Below are 15388 nucleotides of genomic sequence, written 5' to 3' on the forward strand. Positions count from 1 at the left end.
ATGTGAACTGGGCCTAGGCTTTTATAGATTCTTGGGCCCAAATGTTTAATAGTTGCATCTTAAACCCTGTATGCAGAAGGCCCATCAGCGGGAGCCAATGCTCGTTGGAAAACCAAGACACGGTCCTGGAATCCAAACAAGTTATTGGATTACATTCCATCATAGCCGTGGCCCACCTGGTTTCTAGCAAAAATCAAAATAAATTCGGTTCTGAATGCTCAAAATATTTTCACCGCCAGCTCTATAAAACCATAAACCCTAATTAGGTTTACTTCCTCTTTCTCCTCCTGCTTCTGCACCGCCACTTCCACATTCTCGCGCTGCAGGAGAAAACAATAAAAACCCCCAATCCCTAAAGCCCCAGTATAATTGAAAGCGAGAAAAAGATGCCTTCAATATCTCTTACCAACACCACCACAGCCACCAACTCTTCAGATTCCAAGAAAGAAAAGAAGATGAAGAAGAAAGTAACTCTTGAATCCCAAGAAACTGACCCTATGATGGTTTCAATCAAGAAAGAGAAGAAGAAAGAGAAGGAGAAAAAGAAGAGAAAAGCTGTAGAGTTTGATGATGAAGAAGAGAGGAGTGAAACAAGCTCAGAGCTTTGCGAGCCTGTGAATTTGAAGAAAAGCAAGAAAGCTAAGGTTGAGGAGGAGGAAGAGGAAGTTAAGGCTGGGGATCCTAATGCTGTGACGAGGTTTAGGATATCTGAACCGTTGAGGGAAACATTGAAGAAGAGAGGGATTGAGGCTTTGTTTCCTATACAAGCTAGGACTTTTGAGGATATCCTTAATGGGGGTGATTTGGTTGGCCGTGCTAGAACTGGGCAGGTATGGTTTTTTGTGCTTGTTTATGGCTGAATTTGTTAGAGAAGATTGATTTTTTTTTTTGTGCTTTATGCGATGGCATGGTGTTGTTAGATACAAATTGTGAAGTATGATATTGTGGTTATTTATTTGTGGATTTTTGAAAAAAACATGTTCATTTTGTGCAGCTAAAGAGCTTATTTTAGGATCGTGCACAGTCAGACAAGTATGATTGTGAACTGTATTTCATGGATTTAGTGGTTAATGTGCTAAAATTATGGTGAATTTCTGAAAAGAAATCTATCAAATTATGTGCAATTTAGTGTTGGTGTGTTAGAAAATGTGCAAACTGGGCAACTAAGTTTTTGGGGCTGTGTTTCATGGATTTGTAGTGGTTTTGTAGATAAAGATCGAGTTTTGCAATGAAAGTTAAGAATTTATGCACTTGAGAGCTGGTTTTGTATGGTAGCTGGGGTTTTAATGGCTTGGATGCGACTATGAATTGACTAAAGAATGAATTTTGTGAAGGGTTTTCTATTATTTGGTGAATGGGGTAAAATAGCTACGTGTGAAATGGTTTGAAATTGAGTGTTTATTATCTTAACTTGATTTTTCTGGTGCATGTGATTTTATGCTTCTTAAGCATAATTATGTTCTCCAAGTCAAGAAGAAATGTTTTTTTTGATAGTTTAGAAGGTTTTGACATCCTACAATTATGCAGGGTAAAACGCTTGCTTTTGTTTTGCCAATTTTGGAGTCCTTAGTAAATGGTCCTGCAAAAGCATCAAGGAAGACAGGCTATGGCAGACCACCTAGTGTTTTGGTTCTTTTACCTACCAGGGAATTGGCCACTCAGGTATAATAGAACACAGGGGATACATCTATTGGATGTTGACTTTTAAAGTGGTTCTTTTTACTCAGTGATATGTGTGTCCTTTTCAGGTGTTTGATGACTTTAAAGTTTATGGGGGCGCAATGGGCTTGAATTCTTGCTGTGTATATGGAGGAGCTTCATACCAGCCTCAAGAATTTGCCTTGAAGAGAGGGGTGGATGTAGTTGTGGGAACACCTGGCCGCACAAAGGTATCATTGTGTTAGGATGTTATTTGGATTTTTTTTTCAGTGTTGGATTATTACAAGCATTTGAAATTCCTTGATTTAACATTTGTTTTTCTATTTCCATTAAACTTGGTATAGGATCACATAGAGAAGGGGAACATTGACTTAAGCTTATTGAAGTTTCGGGTCCTTGATGAGGCTGATGAAATGCTGAGGATGGGTTTTGTTGAAGATGTTGAACTTATTCTTGGTATGTATCTGCATGTAGGGAGATGTGGGACATGTTATTTTGACGTGTCTTGAAGTTCAATTATTAATTCTGTAACCCCTATTATGCTTTTATGATTCAGAAAATCTCTAAAACCTTGTTCCTGGGGTGGTAATGGATGTTGGTGGCTAAACATGTTTTGATGTTGCTAATCAGATGGCTTTGCTGTTTCAAATTCCTATGAACTTTGCTGGAGTATATTTGATTATATTATAGATGCTTGTCTCTTGACACATTCTGATGTTTCTTGTGACTTTACTCTTCTGTTCTTGCTTAACTAATGCTAAGTGTTAAGTTATTGCTTTCTTTACAAGTGTATTGTATATTGCAGGAAAAGTAAAGGATGTAAACAAAGTTCAAACACTTCTATTCAGTGCCACCTTGCCAGGCTGGGTGAAACAGGTATGTTCCTAACTTTATGAATAAGAGATATAAAGTCTGCTGTGTTATCACTTATATTTTTTGCCTTACATTGCCAGATCTCTTCTAAGTTTCTCAAGCCAACCAAGAAAACTATTGATCTTGTTGGCAATGAGAAAATGAAAGCCAGTACCAATGTAAGGCATATTGTACTTCCCTGTTCTACTTCTGCCATACCTCAGGTTATTCCTGATATCATCTGTTGTTATGCCAGGTTGGGTTTTCATACAGTTTGTTTATTGGTGAATATTATTTTTGGGGGTCTATTTCCACGGCAGCTACTTCCAAATACATGGCAAAAGTAAATTTTATATATATTTTAATTTTGTATACAAAACCCAGTATTCCAGTCTTTCCAACCCTCTTGTTAATCTTCACTTCCACCCATAGACACCTTGTCAGAAAAGAAGCCAAATCCTTCTCTCTTGAGTTAACAGACAAGATGATATTCACTTTTGAGTTTTGAGGATGATGTGTTTGGGATGGCTGTGGATACAGAATTGGCTGTTGTGGAAATTGAGACACCTTCTTTTTCCATATTTTTTTCACTCATCTTTACCTTTGGGATGATTTTAATTCAGTGGAGGCCGCACAATTATTTTCACGGAGAAAAGGGAATCTGCAAATGAACTTTCTGGATTATTGCCTGGAGCCCGGGCTTTACATGGGGAAATACAGCAGTCTCAGCGTGAGGTGAATTTTTGCATACAAGTGTTCCCTTGTATTGTCTTCTGTTTTTCTATGAGCAGCATGTGTCTATTGTAACCTTTTTTCATCAATTGTTTTTGAAGTTCTCTCTGGCCATGTTTTGTATTAAGATAATTTTTTAGCATGGGAATGAGCCCAAATATGATTTCAGATCTTGGATGTCAATTATCTGTCCTCATACCTCACCCCCCTTTAGTGCTCAAGGATTCCTTTTTTTTTCCAAGAATGCCAGCTGTCAGCTTATAGATTTGGCAGATGATTTTTTGTGGCATACAGAAAGTCTTCTGGAAAGAGAGCAACCTGATAAACATATTTTTGCATTAAAATAGTCAAGGATTTAACCCATGTGTGAAGAAACTCCATGAAGAAACTTACCTTCTTTGTCAATCTCTTTGTTTCTTTCTTTCTCCTTGCTAATTTCTAATGTATGATATCTGCAGGTGACCCTTTCTGGGTTCAGGTCAGGCAAGTTCCTGACCTTGGTGGCTACAAACGTTGCTGCAAGGGGATTGGATATCAATGATGTACAGTTAATCATCCAGGTGTGTCTTGTCTCTGCATGCTCGTGTTTGCAGTTATGAAATTTAAAATTTGATGTCAAATATACTTACTTTAAAATTTTGCTTTTTTTAGTGTGAACCTCCAAATGATGTAGAAGCTTATATACATCGGTCTGGACGCACTGGACGGGCTGGTAAATATTCATTTTATGGCTTCTATTTTTCAAATGTCTGGTTTTGATGTTGATGCTAAGAGATGTAACTGCTTTATAGGCAATAGTGGTGTTGCTGTGATGCTCTATGATCCAAGAAGGTCAAATATATCTAAGATCCAAAGAGAATCTGGTGTGAAATTTGAACATATTACTGCCCCTAAAGCTGAGGATATTGCTAAAGCAGTTGGTGTGGAGGCTGCAGAAACAATAATTCGGGTTTCAGACAGGTATACATGCTATGGTGGTGTTGATGAATACTTGACTTAACTCTTGTACCCTCAGATGCTAACATGTAGCAAACATTGCAGTGTAATTCCAGCATTCAAATCTGCAGCAGAGGATCTGTTGAGTACCTCAGGTTTGTCAGCCGTAGAACTACTTGCAAAAGCACTTGCCAAGGCTACTGTAAGTTCTGTTTATCAATGCTGTTTTTCAGTTAGACATTGATATTTTAACTCTGGCTTATTGCCTTGAGTGGAAAACATGTAAATGCAGGGATATACTGAGATCAAGAGCAGGTCATTACTCTCTTCCATGGAGAACCATGTCACGTTACTTCTTGAGTCCGGAAAACCCATCTACACCCCGTCGTAAGTCATAAATGCTTTTTACTCAAGTTCTCTTTTCTTAAATTCAATCCTACATAATATAAGAGTATGAAATCTGGGACTTGTTTTGACTCAACTACTATCAAGAGATTTTGATAATCTTTTAGAAAGGCTGTGGCCCAATGCGGCATTGACTGATTGACATCGAGTCATTGTCAGTGAGCAGGACTTCAGCAGACCTTAATACCACTACCACTGCCTGTACTATTGATAGACTGTTTGCATGTGACTGAGGGAGAGAGTTCCACTAATCGCTACTTTAGGGTGATAGCCCTATGATATGGCATTTGTGATCCAGGACCAAAAATTCATACAAGTCGAAGAAAGCTTCTAAAATTGATATCTATGCTGACGGATTGTAGGTCTCAGAAGCCAATTCCTGATAACAGATCAATTGGCTGCTTGTCATTCAATAATTGTACACCCATTTCATTATAGGAGTTCTAAAAGTGAAGGATTTTTTTTTTTGCGGCAAAATTTTCTTTCTTCCTATCTTGTCTCCATGGTATAAGTTGACTGGTTATGATAATTTCTGTACTTGGTATAGACTGTAGAATATCTATATGAAGTACAGAATAGGGGTTCCGTGAAATTAGTTGGTTGAATTCCTTATCTAAATTATTTGTCCCCTTTGATGCAGTTATCTGAATTGTCAAACTGTTTTGCCTGTTTCTTGAATTTTCTCAGATTTGCTTTTAGTGTTTTGAGGAGAATCTTGCCTGAGGATAAGGTTGAGTCCGTGACGGGTATGACCCTTACAACTGATGGAAATGGTGCGGTTTTTGATGTAAAGAAAGAAGATGTTGATACCTTTTTAGCTGGTAACATTCTATTTTATAGGTTAATCTTATCACTTCCTTAGCTTGGCAAGTACTTCATTGTAGAGCATCGTTTTTTGCATGAAATCCATGCTCTTGATTTCCTTCTACTTCTTTTTATTTTTGGCTTGCATTGACTTTGAGCTGTGATGTGATGTCAGTATTCATTATTCTTTTCTTCCTCGCTGTTGCAGCTCAGGAAAACGGTGCTGGTGTTAGCATAGAGGTGGTAAAAACTCTGCCATCTCTGCAAGAAAGAGAACAACAAAGGGGTAGATTTGGTGGTGGTGGTCGAGGTAGAGGTGGTTTTGGTGATAGGAGTGGTGGCAATAGGTTCTCAGGAAGCAGAGGAGGTGGATTCTCAGATCGAAGAAACAGCTCTGGTGGCTTTAAAGGTCGCAACAATGGGAACAAATGGTGAATGCTTTCAATTGCATCATAAGTCCGTAGATGTTGAGAGCGATCTTAATTTACAGTTACAAGCTTGAGAATTTTCTGATGACGAAGAAAATTTGAAAATACAGCTGGCTTGCCTGGGGAATTAACAATCTAGGTTGGCTGGACATAGATTTTACCAGCACGTGTATGATGTTAGGCTTGTTAATTTTTATTTTTCACTTTGAGCCGTATTTATTTCATTTTCTGGGGATTTTTGTTGTCTTCCCCATGTTTGAATTTCACTGGAAATGTAAGATCAGGTGACAAGATCTAATTCGTTTAATTATTGAACAGTGCAAATCTATGAAAATAGCTCTTGAGCTGCGTTGAAGTCAAAATTTACTTTTCCTATAGTGGCATTACGTGCGATAACCTTGTACATAATGTTTGAGATTACGAGGCTGATGAGGTTCAAGTACATTACAATCTGTCAGGTAGCTTACCTTAGATAGCGAATGACATGGTATGGTGGATTAAAATACTGTCAGCTAAAAATCAGAACTTATGGGACAGTTTATACAAATGGTTATGTTTATTGTGGCAAATATCGTAGCATCATTGGAAACATGTAAATAATCAGATTTAGCTGCCACTACTAGCGAAGAGCTCCACCGTTTCACTAATGTTTACAAGACTCCCTCGAATTTCCATAGAAGTCTACAACAGCCTAGTACCCGACCCAACGCAACGCAAGATAAAAGAAAAGATACATACAAGTTAGTCCGACACCCACGCTAATTGAAAAAAAAACAACAAAAGACTCTCAGCATAAAAACACCGAACTTCCTGTGTTAATGAATCTTTAGCTGTACAGTTTTGATCGTGATCGAGAAACATGGGTTGCTACAGGAAAGCAAAGCTAGCTCTAGATGCCTTAAAAAGCCACACTTCAAAGATTGTGACAAGACCTTCAGTTCAAGAATCAACTTTTTCAAGAATTTATCAAGATGTACGGATCTTTGAATTCTGCTTCAAAGGCAGTGAAGTTTTCTTGGTTCTCTTAAAGTTTCAATTTTTATGCAAGATATGGAATTGGTTCTCAAATGGTGTTGATAGATTTCATTATAATCTTGGTAATGGTACTGGTGCAAAGAGATTTTATTATGCTGATAGCTATCATGTACAGCATTTTAAGCCTAGAGGGCCTAAACGGTGGTTTGGGAATCCAAGAACTGTTTTGATTGTTGTTTTGGTTGGTTCTGGTGCTTTTATTACTGTTTATTATGGCAACTTAGAGACTGTACCTTAACCAAAAATAAAGCATTTTGTGCTTTTGTCTAAGCAAATGGAGAGATTGGTGAGACTCGATTTCAGCAAATAAAACCGGCTTTTAAGGGGGAAGATATTGCCTGCACTACACCCTGAAAGTGTTAGGGTACGTTTAATTGCACAAGATATTATTGAGGCCTTGCAAAGAGGGTTCAAGGGTGAGCAAGTTTGGAGTGATATGGGGTATGCATCGCCAGAGTGACTTAGCACAAGAGATGAGTGCTCATTGAGTGACAGAGAAGGGAAAATTGAGGGGAAGTGGTATAAAGAAGATGAAATTCTTGATGATAATTGGATTTATCAAAGTAGAAAGAAAGAGTCGAAGGCAGATGCTTCCCATTTGGATGGATCGAAGTGGGAGGTTTGTTAATGAGCCTGTTGTTAATGCTTTTTCTTTGCCAGGGGGTGAGATTGCTGTGTTTACTGGATTGCTTGAGCATTTTAACACTGATGCAGAGATAGCTACCATTATTGGGCATGAGGTATATCCACTCTTTACATGTCTTTATTGTCAGTCTCAAATTGTAGTTTATGATGCTGGGTTTTTATAGTTTCTACTACTTTTAGTGCTGGCTTGAAGATGATTTTATTTTTTGTTTTGTTGGATGCTTTTTTGTTGATTAGGTCGGGCATGTTGTGGCTCGACATGCAGCAGAAGGAATCACGGAGAATTTTTGGGTTGCCATTTTGCAACTCAGTCTTTTCCAGTTTATCACTGTTTACCATTTTAAAAAGTAAAATATAAATACAAAATTCTAACTAGAATAAGTAATTAGATTTATAACTTGTTAAAAAAATATTCAACAATAACCAAAGCGTGTGAACCATGTCTTGAATTTGTTGTCCCATCAATTGGCTTCAACATTTGTATGATTTTCTTGAAGGAGTAATGATATTATTATTTCATTATGAATTGTTTATATTTTCCTCTAAATACAGGATGGTAGGAGTGCAGAGGAGGGTGGCATTCTCCCTGATGACTTCAAATTGAAATAAGGATAACATACATGGCTTATGCAATGGGAAGGACGACAAAAATTTGGAGAAGACGATGCAGAGGAGTTTCGTCCAGAACGATGGCGTCAGGATGGAGTCCTTCGACCAGAAAGTCCTTTCAAATTTACTGCATTTCATTTCAGTAGCACTAACGCTTTCAGTTTCCTTGCTAGCAGCTACTTGATTTCTCTAATTTTCTTTATTTTTCTTTATCAGTTATTAGGCCGGCCCTATCATTTGCCTAGGGAGGGAATTTTCTTATAGGTAAATGAAGATCTTGGCTGCTGTTCTCCTCTGCTTCTTTAGGTTCAAACTTGGGGATGAGAAGAAGAAAGTCAAATATCGTACAATGTTTACACTTCACTTGGATAAAGGGCTACATTTCTATTCATTTCACAGGCTGTAAAACTCGAGTGTAAAGCGTGTGATAATGGCATCTTCTTTGCCTTTTATTTCCATTTCTTAACTGACAAATAGAACAAAAAGCTATGAGGCTGATGCCTGCCTCTACAAATGTCGAGTACAATGCTTATTGTAGCCTGTTGATGTTCATTGCTTCTCTATCAGAAGCATACATTTGTAAGGAGATTAATAACCTGACAGGTTTTGGAAAGAACATTTCTAAATTTTAACACTTTAACCTCACAAGGCGTCATTCTTTGGAGAGACAGTGCCGTCTTCAACATTCTTGAAACCATCCTCATCCTTGTTCTCTCCCGATGCCTTTGCTGTGTCATAGGAGGCATGTAATCCAAACAGCAAGTAGTATATCAACAAAATTCCAGTCCATACAGCAAATCTTTTAAATGATTGCACGTCTATTGATCCCAGAAGAAACATGTTGATGAGAATTGAAGCAGATGGTAGCCATGGCACCAACGGAACACCCCATAGTTTTGGATCCCTTGCTTGTGGGACAAAAATCTTGAGTGCTAAAGTAGCAAAGAACCATATCGGTATGGTGATCACATACCCAATCCAACTAGCTTGATCGGACGTACCCCAAATAAGAGCTGTTGCAATTGAAGAAACAAGAATGGCCACAATGCACACAATGAGCTTGACGCGATTTACTGGTGTTGTCACACCAGTAACATAGTAGCGGCGCACAAGAAGAGACACAGCAACAAGCATGAAGATAAACAGTGTGGAGATGGAAAGAAGGTTGGATAGAATATCAAGCTTGGTGAAAAAGGCAATGATAGCAGTTGCAGCAAGCATGACAACAGTGGCATTTACCGGGGTCCCAGTCTTTGCATTAACATGAGCTAACCATGGTGGCATCATGTGAGTCCGTGCAATATGCGTGAGATACCGCGCCTGCCCCACAGCAGAAACGAGCAAAACCGTTGTCATGCCTTTCAATGCACCAGCAGCAACAATGTACTTAGCCCAACCCCAACCTACAGACTCAAATGCTACTGAAAATGGGGCATCCACATCAATCATCTTGTATGGCACCATCAAGCACAAAGTTACTGCTAGCAAACAATATGCCAGTGTAGTTATTGCCATTGAGCCAACGAGACCGATCGGGATATCTCGAGCAGGATTCTTGGTTTCTTCTGCCATGGTCGAAACAGCATCAAATCCAACATAAGCAAAGAAAAGCACCGCTGAAGCCGTGAAAATACCATGGGCACCATTGGGAGCAAAATCAGCGTAATTTTTTGTGTCTGCTTTGGCTAGACCAGCAACAATGATGAAGAGGATCACTACAACATGGATGATAGAAGCAACATAATTGAAGCGTGACGAGCCCTTGGTACTAAGGACTGCAAGGATACAAATCACAACACCAACAAGAACAGCAATGGGATCAAGGTGGCCATAGTCATCAGGAAGGCTATGGGCTATGATACGGAAATCATCTGGTTTGTGGTTACAAAGAGTAGCAAAGTAGGATGTCCATGCCCTAGAAACAGCAGCACCACCAATGACATACTCGAGCAAGATGTTGCCAGCAGCAATGAAGGCCATGAAGTCGCCTAGCTCTACCCTCAAATAAGCAAAAGAACCACCTGAAAATTAAGGAAAACATCAACAACTCATCATCAAATATGATATTTACTTTGTTTTTAATTTTTGGAAGCTGATGATACCTAAAAGTTGATATATATTGCCACCAATTTTTTTAGCAAAACGAACATTAAAGCTAGAGGAAAATTCTGCCAGCTACTGGATAATTATAAGATCAGCTCAACCAAATTCTAAGAACTTGTAAGTCCAATTAATGTAATCTTGGATTGAAGTGTAACAAAGACTCCTAATAATAATTAATTTGGCAGCTATAATTGGCAAAGTGTGAGACAAGCATGTCCACAAAATTAGACCAGCTAGGGAGCCCTAAATATGCACAAAAAATATATATATGTAGGAATACATACCTGCAACGGGGATTTCCACAGCAAATTCGGTGTAGCAGAAAACAGAAAGCATGGCAGAAACACCGGAAACAACGTAAGACAAGACGACGGCCGGGCCCGCATGTTCTCTTGCCTCAAGTCCGGTGAGGACGAAAATGCCAGCACCAATGACAGCACCAATGCCGAACCATATGAGATCCCACCAAGTTAGGGTTTTCTTCATCTCATGCTCACTTCTGCCCTTGATCTCATGGATCTCCGTCGTGTCCTTGGATCGAGTCAGGAGCCTGTCTTTGAACCTCATGGGAGTTTCTTTAAGTGCTTGAAGATAATTTCCAAAGCTTTGGAATGATTCCTCCGGCAAGAAATCGTTCTTCGAGCAACTGCATCCACATCCTCTCCTCCTCAGCCCCTCTTCTTGATGATCAATATGAATGTCGCCACCCCCCATTTTTGCAACTAATAAAATGAAACAAAGAATTCATAAACCAAACATTTACTTGTAATCATATCATATTAAAGAACAAATCCCAGTTGTTTATCTAATAAAATCAAACAAAAGAATTCATTACCAAATAAAAACTACTAATATTATAAATATATATATATATAAAAAGCACTGAGAAAGTTACTTTAAGAGGTAAAGAAGAGGAGCTGAGAATGGTTTCTCTCTATGAGGTGCAAGGCAAGAGCATATATATAGAGAATGGGATTCTGGGACATGGCTTTATTGGTAGTGGCATTATTTATAGGTGGATGACCACAGCTAATTGGTGTCTGTCAATTTCCAAAAACAGAAAAGAAATTCATTTTCTTTCTTGTTTAAGGAATGGAATCAGGACCACCAAGAAAAATAATAAATAAAGAAATAAATGGAATCTGAGTGATCTTGCAAGAATCCGAGGAATTAGTGTAATTAGCTTCTATATATATATGAGCAGAGTCTTGGACCACGAGAATTAGGGCGATATTTGCGATCTATACATTAAATCTCTCTCTCTCTCTCTCTCTCTCTCTAGCAAGTGAAGTTTTAGACTTTGCCACCAAAAACGTTTTGCTCAAGTTAGAGCTCATGCTCACAAGTCACATCCATATCAAGAACCAGGGGTCTTCAAAGGCATGCTTCAATGGACATAACTGATCTCTTCACAACCGTCTTCGCTCTCCGGTGCAGCAAGGAGCATATATCCCAACAGCTACACATCGAAAACCACTAGCTTTATGAGCACCGAACAAAGCCACCCAACCATGCCCATACTCAATGTTTGCTACCTCAAATTTAGATTGGTTCCATAAAGCCAATAAAACCCCCTTCCTACCTTCCGCTATATTTCCAAACCACGAAAGACTGTCAGAATAATCCTGCATTTTGGTCTCCTGAATGAAACAGACTTCAAAGTCATAATCAGAAATTAACTTCCCAATTACCCTTCGTTTCCTGGCAAACCCCATACCACAAATATTCCAGGACATAATCTTCACGATAATCAGAAAAATACATATCATTCGCTTGCACGACAAACACTTACTGCATAGGAAGCTTATTGCTGCTTCTGCCAGTCCTCCTTCTCACGGTCCAGGTGCCTTTGAATTACCCCAACATAAATCACCTAAACCGAGGGCTTCTCCTAACTGAACCATTTTCCTGACTTCACAGCAAGACGCCTCCCCTTCACTTTCTTCTTGTAAATGTATACTCTGATTCAGATGCCGAACTTTGCTTTTCGTCGTGTAAGTATCCATGGGGGATAGTGTTGTTGAAGAGTCTAAAGATTGAAGGCTTCCCGTAGAAGATATTTTCCTTATCTTGGGTTGCTTTGAAAGAATAGTCCTCTGGTGCCTGGGTGTGGACAGGCCATTGCTGCGTTGCATAGCATTTGTTGGCTTATGGACGTGTGCGTCTTTATGCGTTACCGTCTTAGATGCAGTGATGAGCTGAGTACTATTTGGGTCTACTGGATACATTTGCTGGGGAAAGCCCAAACTATCAGTACCCAAATTATGCTGGGCTTCAAACGAGTGAGAATCCACTTCCTTACACGCAGGGAACATTGTGATTTAAATTATTTTTTATTTAAAAATATATTAAAATAATATTTTTATTATTTTTAAAAAATTATTTTGGGCAACCGCAATATATGAAAATATTAATTTAAAATAAAAAACTTTTGAATTTTTTTTTTTAATTTTTAAAACACAAACAGTATCAAAGTACTGCCATGTACGGTGAGGATCATGGGATTATTGTATCTTTTGAATAGTAGCTCTCAGAGTGAGAGTAGTAATCTCTGGAAAGAGATATGTGGGAATTAGATTCTGTCCCCGAAAGTGGTCAGTGCCATTTATTATGACATGAAAGCTAGGATCATATAATCTGGTGGATATCTTACTGTTCGCACCCCGACAAGACGGTCACCATCATGTAGTATTTCTTCTCCTGCCACGCCATCGCTAAGAGAATTAAAATTGCCAAACTCGGCCACTTCATCGTCCATGTCATCTGAGACTTGTCCACGTCATCGTCATCTTCTCCTTGTGACAGCATAGGCATAGCCATGACTTCTTGCATTGTGTAGGATATAGCTCCTGACACTGGGTAGTTCAAAGATTCAATTTCGGCAATATGCACCTAGTGAACTTCCCCATTCAAACGCAGTCTCACCGCCTTTTCTCAAAACAAGTTTTCACCGAAAGACGTAAGGATTACAACTCAAGAGTGTTTGAGAATGATCTTGTCATAGCCGCCAATCTTGCCATCGTTTTCCAGTAACCTCGATAAACATCCTGGGTTCCATCCAAGTAAGGGCAACTTAGATATAGATATCCAGGCTAGTCTGTCTACTGCCGAGTCCGATTTCTTCCATGGACTTAGCTCTCCAAAAAGGTCTTGCCACCATTCCGAATCACCCTCCATAACCTCCAGTCCTCCATCATCACATCATATTCTGCAAAGCTAATGAGGGCTTTGGATGCACCTAGGAATCTTAGAGAGGTGAAGCTTATATCATATTGGATAAGCCTACGTCTAATTTTCATGTAATCAACGTCGTCCAGAATAGTCCCAATGAGACTTTTAGTTAGCCATAAACTGTCATCAATACTGATATTGTAGTGAACCTCTTCAACACAAGACTGTGAGCTGGTGTCTCCAGATTGCTTCGGTTCATAAACATGATCTGTTTTGCTCGGACTCAGGACCTCCTTATAACTTCTACTGTCTCGTTCCCTTACTGGGACAGATTGTTTGGCATTCTGTTATGTCTTTCCCAGCAGCTTCTTCTCAGTTACTTTCACAGATTTCTTAAATTGTCTTGCAATATTTGCCTTCAAGTTATATTGCCCAAACCTTAGGTCATTCATGCATTCAATGAGAACCTTATCGGAGAAATTGGACGCAATCGTTACTACTAACCTTATCTTTAATTAGATTAATGCTGCTAAACCTAAAGTGAGAACATGGAATTCAAACAAACTTGGAAACCAAGTTATCAACTTTACACTATAGATTGATTTTGATGATAGTTAAGACCCATAAGACCGGTATTAACGCATGTAAAACAAATCTAGAAATTTGTAAAATAGCCACACTTGTTAAAAATAATAGGGTTTCATAAAAAAGAACATTTGCTGAAAGTTTTTGATACTCCATGGAGAAGAATGCCAAGGCCGGAAACAAGCTCATTCTCTACTTCACAGTCTGACGTATAACATCTCCTCTTACTACGTATTATTGGGTAATTTCCTTCTTTAACACAAGATGAGCTTGAAAAACCTCACCATCACATGCAACTATATGTTGGCAGAATTCAAAGCGAAACACATATTTTGTCTCTACTTGAAATTTTAATCCCTTTTCATGATTTTTATTAATTTTTCAAAACTTATCCGCAACTAGAAACACGGCATTAATGTTTGATATCGAGATTCTGAGTACTAAAGGGGACATATTACTTAGCAAAGCAAAGAGTACGTATCCGATTAGCATCTCAACGTTGCAGTAGGAAATAAACTGGCTCTAAAAATATATTTCACATCATGATTTATGCTTGACCGCGAGTAAAAAATCCAAATCGATAATACATCAATTATCGTGCCGATATTGCATTAACTCATACAAGATTATAGTTCAACATAATTAACCTAGCTATTAGCATTCTAAATCCTGAAGATGATAGATTTTAGAAAATATCATGTTGGCATGATATTAAGTAAGATGATAGTCATTATTTACATTTATTGGCATGATCATGATGCTCTGATCATATTCTTCTCAAGGGATATTTTTGTTGTTCTTGGATTTGGCATTGGATGAGTGGAATTTACAATTTACCCTTAAATCTGTCCAATTTGATGGTTGTTGGTTTGTCTTCTATTATGAAGATGAAACTAAGGAATGGAGGGTTTTGAACATTGTTATCTCATCTGATTTGGGTCTAACCCAGAAAAGAATTTTACCACCAAGTTATCAGCTCAAGGGTCATTAGATTAACCGGAATTTATCACTTTTTGTCCCAGGTGACATTTCTTTTTTATAAGTAAAAATCTTTCAATTTTTTTAATTAGATCAATATCAAAACTAATTCAAATGAAAATTCAACTCAATTTAGACTCTAGATTGCAAGTTTCATGGTTAGAAGTTTGCCGGATGAATTTTGCTGGTACATACAAATTTAATAAGGAATCTCAAAAAGCATCTTGGTACCTTTGGTTTTTCTTTGGGATTCTTCTGGTTGTTGAGGTTTTATATATATATGCATATATAATAATTTCACCTTTTGTCTTTTTGGGATTCTTCTGGTTGTTGAGGGTTTATATATATATATATAATAATCGAGTGGCTGTAGAGGGTTTTTTTTATCTTTTTAAACCATACCTGCATTTGTATGGTTGTAGTTCCCTAGAGAGAAAGTGCTTGTA

The 15388-nt window shown here is 38.3% G+C and overlaps 2 protein-coding genes and 1 pseudogene across 4 annotated transcripts; 2 read left to right on the forward strand and 1 right to left on the reverse strand.

Annotated features, from left to right (window-relative positions):
- The first annotated feature begins 206 nt into the window (after positions 1 to 206).
- Positions 207 to 6182, forward strand: LOC105137575 (DEAD-box ATP-dependent RNA helicase 7-like). 2 transcript variants are annotated; one of them, XR_844619.1, is made up of 15 exons: positions 207 to 830; positions 1528 to 1662; positions 1749 to 1889; positions 2004 to 2115; positions 2465 to 2535; positions 2613 to 2767; positions 3135 to 3246; positions 3702 to 3803; positions 3895 to 3955; positions 4035 to 4203; positions 4285 to 4381; positions 4472 to 4566; positions 5272 to 5405; positions 5597 to 5893; positions 5971 to 6182. XR_844619.1 is itself a non-coding variant. In XM_011043365.1 (14 exons), the coding sequence occupies exons 1-14, from the start codon at positions 387 to 389 to the stop codon at positions 5821 to 5823; spliced, it is 2055 nt and encodes a 684-aa protein (XP_011041667.1). In that variant the 5' UTR covers positions 207 to 386; the 3' UTR covers positions 5824 to 6182. The 2 variants fall into 2 exon arrangements, 1 of the variants encoding a protein (XP_011041667.1); XM_011043365.1 differs by having other exon boundaries at positions 5597 to 6182.
- A 493-nt stretch (positions 6183 to 6675) lies between these two features.
- On the forward strand, positions 6676 to 8105 carry LOC105137631 (uncharacterized; annotated as a pseudogene).
- A 321-nt stretch (positions 8106 to 8426) lies between these two features.
- Positions 8427 to 12323, reverse strand: LOC105137574 (cationic amino acid transporter 1-like). Of its 2 annotated transcripts, none has more exons than XM_011043364.1 (3): positions 12001 to 12323; positions 10493 to 10930; positions 8427 to 10126 (listed from the first exon to the last, which is right to left on the reverse strand). In XM_011043364.1, exons 2-3 carry the CDS (start codon positions 10920 to 10922, stop codon positions 8748 to 8750), a joined length of 1809 nt encoding a protein of 602 aa, XP_011041666.1. In that variant the 5' UTR covers positions 10923 to 10930; positions 12001 to 12323; the 3' UTR covers positions 8427 to 8747. The 2 variants fall into 2 exon arrangements, with proteins under 2 accessions (XP_011041666.1, XP_011041665.1); XM_011043363.1 differs by having other exon boundaries at positions 11392 to 12323.
- Positions 12324 to 15388: the final 3065 nt, after the last annotated feature.

The sequence above is a fragment of the Populus euphratica genome, unplaced genomic scaffold, assembly GCF_000495115.2.
Source record: "Populus euphratica unplaced genomic scaffold, PopEup_1.0 scaffold149.1, whole genome shotgun sequence".
Classification (NCBI taxonomy): Eukaryota; Viridiplantae; Streptophyta; class Magnoliopsida; order Malpighiales; family Salicaceae; genus Populus; species Populus euphratica.

What these genes read in the sequence shown, in the direction of transcription:
- LOC105137575 (XM_011043365.1), top strand. Translation starts at nt 387, where the DNA reads ATGCCTTCAATATCTCTTACCAACACCACCACAGCCACCAACTCTTCA. An exon ending in GAACACCTGGCCGCACAAAG is followed by an intron (nt 1,890 to 2,003) that starts GTATCATTGTGT and finishes AACTTGGTATAG; the next exon opens with GATCACATAGAGAAGGGGAA. An exon ending in TACAGCAGTCTCAGCGTGAG is followed by an intron (nt 3,247 to 3,701) that starts GTGAATTTTTGC and finishes TGATATCTGCAG; the next exon opens with GTGACCCTTTCTGGGTTCAG.
- LOC105137574 (XM_011043364.1), bottom strand. Translation starts at nt 10,922, where the DNA reads ATGGGGGGTGGCGACATTCATATTGATCATCAAGAAGAGGGGCTGAGG. An exon ending in TGTGGAAATCCCCGTTGCAG is followed by an intron (nt 10,127 to 10,492) that starts GTATGTATTCCT and finishes CTTAATTTTCAG; the next exon opens with GTGGTTCTTTTGCTTATTTG.